General features: G+C 39.2%; 1 protein-coding gene across 1 annotated transcript; it reads left to right on the top strand.

Annotated features, from left to right (window-relative positions):
* Positions 1-5,077: 5,077 nt before the first annotated feature.
* Positions 5,078-7,353, top strand: Sprr1b (small proline rich protein 1B). The gene is made up of 2 exons (XM_047566380.1): positions 5,078-5,413; positions 6,728-7,353. Exon 2 carries the CDS (start codon positions 6,747-6,749, stop codon positions 7,038-7,040), a length of 294 nt encoding a protein of 97 aa, XP_047422336.1. The 5' UTR covers positions 5,078-5,413; positions 6,728-6,746; the 3' UTR covers positions 7,041-7,353.
* Positions 7,354-12,994: the final 5,641 nt, after the last annotated feature.

Below are 12,994 nucleotides of genomic sequence, written 5' to 3'. Positions count from 1 at the left end.
TTTTTCCATTTCTGTTGATGCTATCCAATCCCTGTTCCAATGTTGCAAATCAGATAGTGACAGGGGTGGAAAGGACTGGTTTCTTTGTTATGTAGTTTGCTGGATCAAGAAGAAACACATGATCCTTCTTTTATATGTGAGTTTAATTCACTCTTATATAGGTAACTCTTCATTTGTAAAGTAGAAATTATGAAAAACAAGAAAGTACAAGGAACACAAGTAACATTTGGGCACTTTACTCTGAGCTAATTATTTCTGCAGACTGTAGATCCCACAAGGGTCTATGGAAGAACTTGTCCTGAGAACATGCCATCATGTCCCAAAAAAGGCTGACAGCAGGGAGTAAAAGCAGAAGACAAACTTGCTCTCCTTCAGCCCTTGCCCCTTTCCCAACCTACCCTCAGTGCTGCTAGAACATTCCAGGCAGCCCCAGCATTCCCATCAGACATTTTCTTACCTGGAATGCTCTTCCCCCAGATATCTTAGTAGCTAACCCTTCACTTTCTTCAAATCTTTACAATCTCAAAGAGGACTTACAACCATTACCCTCACTTGCTTGGTGCTCCTAATTGATTCCTTTCCCATCACATTTAATGTATAATTTACACAGTCTTAATATTTATTTGTTATTTACTTCTATCCTCCCCTCTAGATTGTGAGCTTCATAAGTTCAAAGATCTTTGTTATTCATTGACACTTTTCAAAGTCTAGAATTTTGCCTGATACACTGTAGGCATTCAATAATCAATTGAACAAATAAATTGAAAGAGTTCCTCTTTTCTCAAACTGGAAAATTCTCAAAATTTTCCATTGTCACCAGTAATCCATTATAAAGATAAGGTTAAACAGGGCCTTCCTGCTGAGCACATATTCCAAAAGGGAGGTTCCAGGACACGTCATTACCTGAAACGCCTTGACTTGTCATCATAGATGACTTGCTTTTAGGTTGAGAAATAACTGACCCTGCTCAATCTTGAAATGTTCCATCTCTCACCATAAGTGCTGAATGCAATCCCCCACAGGGCTGAGCCTGAGTTCTTAGAGTCATGTCTATTTTGGAGTAATCAAGCAGAGTTTTGAATGTGAAAACAGAGGAATGTTTGATGTTTCTGTGATTTTTCTCATGGGTAGAGAGGAGATATAGAAATTACATGATATATAGGAAAGTACTGGAGAATGTACCAAAGTATGCTATGTCTATATAAGAATATGCCACAATAAATCACATATCATACAAGTCACATATAATACAAATACAGTGTAATTTCCAAATCTAGAACAGACTATATATATCAGATTGTATATAATATGAACTGATACACTATATATATGATTTTATACATATATAATATATGATATATATGATTATACACATATAATTATAAGGCACTAGTTAAAGCAACAATGACAGGGAGATAAGTACAGTAGAGCAAGTCAATCAGGGAGGAAGGAGGAGAAGGAAATGGAAGATACTAGGAATGAAATTGATAAAATTATGTTATGTGCTTGTATGAATATGGCATAATGAATCCCACTACTATGTATAATTATGATGTACCAATAAAACAATAAAGTAAATTACATGCTATGGTTTTGCTGTATTTTACAGATTATTTTGATATCCTCATGGAAAAGAAAATTAGATGACATTAAAATTAAAAAGAACAAGAACAAGACAGTCTCCATTTGAGAAAGAATTCTCCCATATAGATTTCAAAGAAGAGTAAACTAAATTTGGGTATTGTCTGGGAAGAGATCTTCCCTCAATACCAGAGGTTGTTTAGCTAAAATTAACTTCATAGAAGAAAAGGAAAAGAAAAAATACTTGTGATCAAAATTTCAAAAATTTGGATTTCCTCCCTCAACTTATTTTTTCCCTTATTGAGCTAATGTCTTTTGCCACATGAGAAAATATGCATTTTATTTGAATAGGGTATAGAAAGGGAGCACCCTTATAATAAAACACAAATTCTGGTAAGGAAATGGGAAGGAAGGGAAAACAACCCTGTGGCATAATGATGGTTTTAGGTGCAAAAAAAAAAAAAAAAAAAAAAACTATCTTCATGCATTGAACAAGCATTGCCCTAGCTCATCAGATGAACAGTTCTTTCTTTCCCTGAAGGAGAAAGCTTTTATCAACACAGTCACCTCTTTCTTCCAGACATTGCTAAGTACCAAGAAAGATGCTCTGCTAGCAGTAACCTTGCCTACATATCCTGTTACATGTCCTTCCTGCTGTCTGGAGGCCTACTCTTCCTGACAGTACCCTTCACATTTCTACAAAGTCCACCTCACCATTGCCCACCATTACTCTGTTTGATCTCTCCCCCATATCAACCTCCACAGTAACTATCCAAGTTTTTTCCTTTGAAAACTCTTTTGTCTGGCCAACAGCAGCAGTGGTGTATTTTCCAAAGTTAGAAGAACCTCAGAAACCGGTAGGGCCAAAACACCACACAGGCAAATGGATCTTCCATTTCAAGACACTCCATCAAATTCTCTTGAAAGCCTGTCATAGGGAGAAGTCATATCTTTACCAGGCTTCAACCCCTGATTTCCCTGGGATGAGATTTTACAGAGAAGGCTTCTTTCTTGAACTTTTCCCCATGCAACATTCCAAGAGTGAGCGGAGAAAAGACCAGACCATCATCAGCCATGCCATAACTTTCAGAATCTCAGAAAAAATTTAGGTTACTTCCAACTTTGTTACAGTGATTCATTTGACTTTCTATGCTCTCGTATTGATTTCTGTCCTCCAGATAAATTTTGTTTATATGTATATTTCCTGTTTCATGATTATCTTAACCTAACTTCTCCAATAAGTTGTGCCTGACATTTAAGCTTCCTGAGCAGGGAGTTCATATGGGCCTATGATCACAGGGAAGAGAAATCATGACAGAAGTAAAATGAGAAGAAGGAATGACCATTCAAGGAGGCATTCTTTTGGTTCATCACCAACAACAATGGAGGGCCAAGTCCATGGGACTTTTTGAGGATATTATGAAATGATCTTGGAACTGTTTGTCCTGGAAATGAAGGTAGGAAGTATTTATTCATCACCACCTCTCACTCCCCATCACTACCAGCATTTGTCAAGTCTGGGCCCATGTGCAGTTACTCTCCTACACTTCAGGGTTGGACACACAAGAACATGTTGTGTTTTGGGGTGTCCTGCATTTGCAGTATCATAGAAGCCCTGGATCAGGAAGGGAGAGGTATTCAGTATGGTCCTGCAGAGCAACTTGGGGTCCCTGTACAAAGCCCATTCAAGCCTACATATTTTATCCATATGTAATAGTGTATGGATAAAAGATAGGACAGAGAGAATCTATAAGCAGACCCAAGCAGTATCAAGGACAGTTATCTAGTAAGTCCAAGAAAAGTCAGAATTTGGTATAAGAAAATTAGTAGCATTCTCTTATCCTGAGAAGGACATCAGTGAAAGTCAGAGCCATATGGGAAGATGCTGCTTGCAATTGGCAGCTGTATGGTTTTACAGAGAATATGTGACTACTCCAGTCTTGCTGGTGAGGAAATTGAGCTTCCCAGTACAGCAGAAAAATCCTTTACACCCAATTATTTAGTGCATTTAGAAAAAACAGCAAAAGGATAAAAAGAAAATTTCCAGAAAGTAGAACAAGAATGGTGTTGACTAAGGGAAAGGATGCACTAGTTAGGTAGGTGCATCTCATCAAAGCCTAAGGAGACTACTGTATGGAAGTCTTCTTTGCACCAAGAGATATGGACCCAGAAGAGACATGAGAGGTAGGGATGCAGCCTCAGAGCTGAGATTCAGGTCAGTCAGATCCACAGCCTAGCAGCATGGAGGACTGAGAAGCAGGAAGCAGGTTGTCTTAGGTTTGAGAATTTCATGATATAGACAGCATGGCATACCTGGAAGTCCCTTTGTAGGGCCCAAGGCAGGCCTTTGAGTGAAGAGAGGTTTGTACCCAAGGTTAAAGGAGAGCTAAATTGACACAGGAATCCTTGAATGCAGGCATGGTAGCAGAAATGGTCCCAGACAAAAGATAGGTGACCACTTAAACTCTTGTAGAGAGGAAAAGAAATGTGAGCAGGAGGGAACAACAGAAACAACTCTCTTGTTGAGATCTTAGCCCTCTTCCATCTCATATCATGAGGCATCTCATAAAGAAGTATTTCCCTCACAAGAAACTTCCCAGTAGTTCTAAAAGTAGCCCCTGGTATATCTTTATAAATACCACCCACCTGTCTAACCACTATTTATTCATTTATTCTTCAATTGCCAATTCCCTGAGCAGCTGCTATACATCAGGTACCTTGTGGGGATGGAAGTGAGAGCAATGGTTCAGGGGACCCAGAGTGAAGAGCCTGTGGTAGAGACTGGCTGGTCCTTGGCTCAGGTTCATGGGAGATGACAGCAGAAGCTCCATAAACATTTAGGTGACCAAGATAAGAAGGGAGGGACTATCCATCACCCAGGTTTGAAGGACTGTTTGGATTCACCAAAGATTGGCCTTCTTTCAGACTGGGTATTGCAGGTGGGCCTAGATTAATGACCTCAATTTCATCCTATTTTCAGCAAAATCAACTTTGGTTTGAGGGCTCAGGGAATCTAAGCTCTCTTGTTGCTGCATTGGCCCCAGAGAAGGGATCCCCATGAAAAGCAGGGTCTTCAGGGCCTGCTGCCACATTAGATGGAACCAGTGACTCGGGTAGAAAGAACAAGGTGCTTTGGAGTTGAGAGTCTGATTATCCTTCCCTGTTTTCACTGCCGGCATTTCCTTTCACTGGTTGAACCCCCACCCCACCCCGCCCTTCTACTGTTATTTGAGTCTCTTCTTGGAAAGAAGCCTCTTTAAAGACAAAATAATTGTTTTAACTTTTTCTTTCCCTCCCAGGCTTTATGAATAAACAGAATCACTACTTTTTTCCACTTGGAGAAATTCAAATCATCATACTCATGGCCTCCAAGAAACCTATTATTATCTCCACATTCACTTTAGATACTAAGCAACTCAACTAGCCTCACCCTTACTAAGATTAGGACCTTCCAGAGGACAGGACTTTTTCCTCATCCAACATCCCCAGAACCTTTTTCTTCACATTCTTTCAGCTCACGCCACCTTCCCTATAAACCCTAGACCTGAATACAAAGATTACTCTTCAAGGCTAAGGTCCAGGTGACATAGCTGCCAGCAAATGCCCAGGAAAAAAAAAATCACATTGGTAATTTCATCACAAAAGCTGAGCCAACAGGTGGATGCAGCAACTGAGATGAATCATATCTGACAGCTAAGAGACAAAGACACGGCAGTCACAAAAGATCCTGTTTCCTTGAGGCAGGGCATGTTCCTTGCATAAAAAGCCAGTCAGCTGAGGGGACCACATCAGATTCCAGTGACCATTCTGCCTGTTCTTCTCTGCACACCAGGTGAGTCTCTTGGAGCCTTTTATCATTCATTCTAGGCATTTGATTTTTTTTAAAACTTCATTGGCATTTCTGGTGTCTTTTCTCCTACTAAAAGCTGGTCATAGCCATGCAGACTATTCATCTGAATTATAAACTGTAATTAGAGCTTTGTTTTAAAAGTAATCATGGTTGAGTTTGAAGGGAATTTAGGTGTAATTGGTTCTGCCCCATCTGATCTTAATGTGTTAGTAAGAAGGAGCTTAACAAGTTCAAGGACCCAGAGTAAGATAAAAACTAGAACCAGGTCTATATCACTTCTATTGGCATAATTCTTGCTTTAGTCATAATTTTAATACTGATGATTTTAATTCTTTCAACAAATATTTTCATTATCAGAATTTCATTTTACTAATTTTAAAATGTTTTATCAAATTGATTTTTAAATCAGCTTTATCAGTGTTTAAATTATAATTATAAATTATAAAATATGATTCACCAATTTTAAATGTTTAAGCAAATCCTTTTCCAAAGTGATTGCATCATTTTACCTTTTCACCAACAATGTGTGAAAATTTAATTCCTCTGCAGCCTTGTTATCATTTGTTGTTAGTAACTAAGATAAAAATATCAATAAAGTTTTTTAGAACTTATTATATTTGGCACTTAGGTTGCTAAAAAATAATTTGGGCGACAGGGAATTTACTTCATAACCATATTTTATTCAGGAGAATAAGAGCTAAAATACAAACAGGAAGTAATCAGTGCCAGTTAATAAGGACAAAGTGCTATGGCAGTTTGAGGAGGCAGAAATTTCTGGAAGACTTGCTCCAGAAAATCCCCCAAAAGAGCCAAAGGAGGTGATCTGCAGTGGTTATGTAATACTTGAAAGCATTTGAGGCAGAGGTTCCTGTGAGCCAGGTGACAGGTGTGATCATGTGGAGTTCTGGAGAGGTCAGAGTTACCCTAAAGGTGGTAAGCCATTCTATTTATGAGTAGGTGGGGTTTGCTTTGTTTTTCTCAAATAACATCACATTTCTATGTGATCCAATATTGTGAGTCTCACATTCCTACTAGGAGCCCTCTGCTGTGCTGCGCTGTGCTGTGCTGCTAATGAACTTTAAGTCATGTAGGAAGAAAAAAGACTAGAAAGGGCCCTGTTCAAGTGGCACAAAACAGATCACCTTTAAGTCCCTCCTCCAAAGACTCAGAAATCATCAAAGTATTCTTTGTTGTAGAAAGAAAGAAGAACCTTTGTTTATTAAGACACCTGAAATGGTATTGAGTATGGCTTCTATCTGAGTTATTTCCTGCTCAAATCTTCTGTTCTATCTCCAGAACCAGCTGCCTCTGAAGCATGAATTCCCAGCAGCAGAAGCAGCCTTGCACCCCACCTGCTCAGCTTCAGGAGCAGCAGGTGAAACAGCCTTGCCAGCCTCCTCCTGAGGAACCATGTGTTCCCAAAACCAAGGAGCCCTGTCACCCTAAGGCTCCTGAGCCCTGCCACCCCAAGGCTCCTGAGCCCTGCCACCCCAAGGCTCCTGAGCCCTGCCACCCCAAGGCCCCTGAGCCCTGCCACCCCAAGGCCCCTGAGCCCTGCCCCTCAACAGTCACTCCAGTGCCAGCTCAACTGAAGACAAAGCAGAAGTAATGTGATCCACAGCCATGCCCCTGAGGAGCCGACCACCAGATGCTGAACCCCTTTCCCATTCTGGCTTACCAGTTCCATACACCTTATGTTACAATGCTATATCACCTTAAGTCACAGTCCCTCTCTCATTTGCACCCAAAAACATCTGCTGGGAAGCTTTCCTTCCTAAACTTTTGGGGCATCTGTGCCTCTGAATTAGGAGGAGGGGTTTGGTACCTGAGCTGGGTTTTGGCTGCTCAGAATTTGTCTGAAGAGGGACTTAAGGTGTAAACAAGTGATCCAGTTCTGTTATACCCCCATTAAATTCCCTTCCATTCCACTCTTGACTGTGTGTGTCATTATCTATCTCTACTTTTCTTTCCTTTTCTTCGTGAAGTGGGAGCTGTATGCAAAGACAGGAGGGAAAAGAAGGGCTTTATTCAAAAGGCATCAATCCTGACACTGGGAGTGTGGGAGGTTGTTATCACTGAGCCTCCTGTGCTATGGCAGGAAGGTTGAGCAATGCCACACAGAGACTGTTGGTTTGGGCACGCAGGGCAGGAGCAGGGCTCTCTTCTTGAAACTCAGTGAGTCACACTGGAGTTTAGTTTGTACTTGTACAAGCTGACTCTGACTTATCTCACCATGAGTGCCCTACTCCAAATCTGACCTCCAGATTGTTGACTTATTCAACCAATTCCTATTTATTTCAAGGGACTTTGTTGCTACACATGTGAATCTGCTCCTCCTCATTCATTTCTTCTGGGTACCCCAAACTTGGATTCCCAAACATACTAAAGACTCATAGCCTCCACTTTTGTTACCTCAAACCATCCTCTCTATTCTCTTTAGTGAGCATTCTGTGCCAGAAAGGGGATAAGGAAGATCCATGGTGCTTTCCAGGGGCACTTACACTCTCCTGAGAAATGTACTTCTCTCTCCCATGCCACCCCTCATTCAAACACCCCCACACACAACTAGACCTGGACTCCTCACAAAGTAAAATGAAAAAGCTGATCCACTGGAATCCTAAGGCAGAGACTTTTTGTACACATATTGTGGTGAGAACCACAGGAAATGAAGCCTGTTAAGCCCACTCACATCTTCCTAGAGTATATATGAAGTGAAACAAAACAGACATCAACAGCACATCTGTATGTGTGCATATATTGTATTGGCATAAGATTGACACTGTTAGTTTTTATTTTTAATTGATGCATAATAATTGTATGTATTTACAGTATGCAGTGTAATAATTCAATACATATATGCAATATATAATGAACAAGTCAGGGTAATTAGAATTTCAACTCTTTACAATTTCTTCATATTTGGGGACTTTGAACTTTTCTCTTGCAGTTCATAACAAAATGTATGATATTCTAAAGTAAACTATAGTCATCTTATTGTTTTATAGAACACTGGAGCTTATTACTCTTCTTATGTTATTGGGAGACAATACACATTGTCCTGCAGTGGTATAAAATAAAACATATTTTTCCTTAGACTGGAAAATGAAGTAATGAAAATATTATCAGCATTTGGTAAAACTCAAGCCATGGTGATACTTTGACATGACTTTCCCCTGATTGCATTCTTTAAAATTATACTATTTGGAAAACATTTACCTAGAAATCCTTTGACCCTAAATCTCTTCTTGCTTAAGTAATAAATAAGATTTACCATCACATCCAAGTGAGCATCTTCTAGTACCACAACCAACTAACCAAAAAAGCAAACAGTAGAAAGTATGTTCTACAAAATGAAATTGACAAAGTCACACTACACATGTATAAGAATATATCACAGTAAAGTCCACTATTATCTGTATCTATAAAGCATAAATTTAAAAAAAAAATCAATAGAAGGTGGACCTGTAGAGTAAAGGGAGGGGAACAGGGAAAGGGAGGAGGAGAGAAAAAGAGGAAATACTGGGGGCTGAAATGAGCAAATTACATTCTATGCATGTCTCATTATGTCAAAATGAACTCCATTATCATGTATAACTACAAAGCAGTAATAAAAACATTTTAACAGTGTGTCTGATTATGCTATTTTTTATTAGCATAGGGTAACTGCAATAACAAATGGCCCCTATTGTTGTGCCTCGGTCCAGGAGAAGTTGTTTATTCCTCATGTCCAGGGTGGATTGGCAAGGTCTTTGCTCCAGTCGTAAAAGGTCCCAGTTTCCTTTCCTCATGTGTTCTTGCAATTTCTGAATGCCTTATCTTCCTCTGAATTCAGGCATAAGAACATGGAAATTTACTGACTATGGAGAATACAACCCTGCATTTAGAACCAAAAATGACATGTCCTTTCTACTCATAATGGCTTGGGTAGAACTTGGTCACATGGCCCTATCTACCTTATCAAGTCCAGAAACATAGTTTACTGGTGTTCCCAGAAAGAAGAGGAAAACACAAGTTCAGAAGGCTGAGGCAAGATGATTGCTAGTTCAAAGCCGGCCTCAGCAACTTAGCAAGGTCCTAAGCAACTTAGCAAAACACTATCTTAAAACAAAACATAAAAAATAGACTGGGGACATGGCTCAGTGGTTAAAGAACCCTGGGGTTAATCCACAGTACTAAAAACTAAAAACAATTTGCACAATGATAAAAGTTATCCTTTTAAATTAAACATTCAGTAGTTTTTAGTTTATTCACAATATTGTACAATCATCACTAATATCTGATTCCTGAATACCTTCATCATCAAAAAGAAATTCTATAACCATGAGTTATATATCCTTTTTATCCTCTAGACAACTAGATTACTTTCTGTCCCTATAGATTTGATTTTTACAGACATTTCAAGTAATTGGTATTATACAAATATGTGGCCTTTTGTGTCTGGCTTCTTAAACTTAGCACAATATTTTAAAGATTGATCCATTGTTTTAGTCAGCTTTTTCATTGCTGTGACTAAAGGACCAGACCTGAACAACTGTAAAGGAGAAAAAATTTATTTGAGGGCTCACAGTTTCAGAGGTCTTAGTCCATAGAAGCCCTCCATTCCTCAGGGCTGGAGGTGGGGCTGAACATAATGGCAGAAGAAGGTGGTGGAGGGAAGCAGCTCACATCATGGTGATCAGAAAGCAGAGAGAGAGAGAGTCTACTTGTCAGATACATAGATATACCCCAAAACCACACCCCAATTCCCACCTCCTTCAGCCATTCCCTAACACTTCAGTTACCACTCAGATAATCCCTATCAGGGGATTAAATTGGGTTAAGACTCTTACAATCTAATCATTTCTCCTCTGAACCTTCTTGCATTGTCTCACATGTGAGCTTTTGGGGGACACCTCACATCCAAACCATAACATCCATATTGTATCCATATCAGAATTTCATTTCTTTTTATTCATAAGTACTATTCCCGTGCATACATATACCACATTTTTATCTACTTATCAATGCTGCATTTGGGTTGTTTCCTTTTTTGCGTGGCTCATATGATGTGAATTATGATGTGAATAATGCTGATATGAAATTTTGTGTACAAGTTTTATGTGGATATATACTTCAATTCCCTTGGATATATTCCTACATGTAAAATTTCTGCATAACATGGTAATTCTATGTGTCACTTTTGAGGAACTGCCAAAATGTTTTTCGAAGTTGCCACACCATTTTCATCCAGATAGAAGTGTTTGAAGATGCCAATTTCCCCACAATCTTGATGAAACCTCTGATTTGCTGGGGAGGGGATGGGTACTGGGAACTCAGAGGTGCTTTGCCACTGAGCCATATCCTTACTTTTTTTTTTTTAATTTTGAGACAATGTTATCCTACTTTGCTGAGGCTGGTCTCAAATGTGCAATCCTCCTGCCTCAGTACCCTGGGTCTCTGGGATTATAGTTGCATGCCAGTATGCCCAGTGAGACCTGTTACTGCCTTTTATTATAGCTATCCTGTTGAATGTGAAGTAATATCTCATTATGGTTTTACTTTGCATTTATCCAATGGGGATTAAATATGGTAAATATTTTTTCATATGCTTATTGTCCATTTGTATGACTTCTTCAGAGAAATGTCTATTGAAACTCTTTGGTCATTGTAATTGGGTTTTCACTTTTTACTGTTGAGTTAGATGTCTTTTATGTACTCTGGATAATAGTCATTAGTCAGATGTATAAGCTAGAAATATTTTTCCATTTCTGTGTGTTACCTTTCACTCTTTTGATGGTGTCCTTTGAGGCACAAAATTTGTTGTTTTTTTTTTTTTATTCTGTTTAGTTATACATGACAGTAGAATGGATTTTGACTTTATGACATATAAGGAATACAACTTCCCATTCTTCTGGTTGTACATGAAGTGGAATTACATTTGTCATGTATTCATATATGAACATAAAAAAGTAATGTCCAATTCATTCTATTGGCTTTCCTATTCTCATTCCCCCACCCTTCCCTTCATTCCCCTTTGTCTAATCCAAAGTACTCTATTCTTCCCTAATCCCCAACCCCCATTTTTGTGAGTTAGCATCCACATATTAGAGAGAGCATTTGGCCTTTGGTTCTTTGGGATTGGCTTATTTCACTTAGCATGATTGTCTTCAATTCCATCCATTTGCAGGCAAATGCCATAATTTCATTTTTCTTTATGGTTGAGTAATATTCCATTGTGTGTATATACCACATTTTCTTTGTCCATTTAACTGTCGAAGGACTTGTAGGCTGGTTCTAGCTATTGTGAATTGAGCTGCTATAAACATTGATGTGGCAGTGTTACCATAGTACACAGATTTTAAGTCCTTTGGGTATGTAACGAGGAGTGGGATAACTGAATCAAATGGTTGTTCCATTCCATGTTTTCTGAGGAATCTCCACACTGCCTTCCAGAGTAGTTGCACCAATTGGCAGTCCTGCCAGCAATGTGGGAGTGGACCTTTTTCACCACATCCTCGCCAACATTTATTATTGTTTGTATTCTTGATGATTGCCATTCTGAATGGAGTGAGATGAAATTTCAGTGTAGTTTTAATTTGCATTTCTCTAACTACTAGAGATATTAACATTTTTTCATACATTTATTGATGAATCATATTTCTTCTATGAAGTGTCTGTGCAGTTCCTTTGCTCACTTATTGATTGGATTATTTGGAATTTTTGGTGTTAAATTTTTTGAGTTCTTTGTATATCCTGTAGATAAATGCTCTCAGTTGCAGATGGCAAAGATTTCTTCACATTGTGTAGGCTCTCTCTTCACATTCTTGATTGTTCACAAAAGTTTTTAATTTTGATAATTTGTTCTGTTTTTTCTTCCGTTATTTGAGTTTTCACTGTCATAACTAAGAAATCATTGTCTAATTCAAGGTCATAAAGATTTACGCCTACGTTTTTTTAAAGAGTTTTATATTTTTCACACCTATGTTTAAGTCTATGGTTCATTTTGAATGAACTTTTGTATACAGTAAGACATAATGGTCCAATTTTATTCTCTTGCATGTGAATATCTAATTGTTACAGTACCATCTGTTGAAAAGACCATTTTCCCCATTGAATTGTTCTGGAATTCTTGTTTGTTGGGGGCTGTGCCATGCGGATGGCGCCAGAATGGCGCCTGATCACATCGGCAGTGAGGAGGTTAATTGACATAAGCACACTCAGGTGATTTATCACTGGCCCTATTCAGTTAAGTCCACGCGCACAACGCTTGCACAGGTGTTCCCGAGCGGGCCTGCTCGTTTTAACCCTTGCTGTGATAGGGCAGCTGGCTCCTCGCCTGATCACAACTGGCATGGCCCCACCCTCCGCCTCCTGGAGGGAATATAAGCGGGCAGTAGGTGGGGGCCGACAGCAAAGAGCAGCAGCTAACAGAAAGAAGCAGAGAGAAGTCACTAGCAGAAAGGAAGAAGAAAAGGCAGCAAGCAGATAGAAGCAGCTCGCAGAGAGAAGCAGCAGGCAGTGGCGGAAGGCAGATCACAGAGCGGAGAATTGAGAACACACCTCTAGATCACAGATAGGCAGACC

Source organism: Sciurus carolinensis, chromosome 1, assembly GCF_902686445.1.
Source record: "Sciurus carolinensis chromosome 1, mSciCar1.2, whole genome shotgun sequence".
Classification (NCBI taxonomy): domain Eukaryota; kingdom Metazoa; phylum Chordata; class Mammalia; order Rodentia; family Sciuridae; genus Sciurus; species Sciurus carolinensis.
The sequence above is the reverse complement of the archived record's forward strand: the minus strand, read 5'-3'. Positions and strand labels throughout refer to the sequence as shown.

Bases quoted from the DNA above. Each gene is read 5' to 3' on its own strand.
- Sprr1b (XM_047566380.1), top strand. From the start codon at position 6,747: ATGAATTCCCAGCAGCAGAAGCAGCCTTGCACCCCACCTGCTCAGCTT.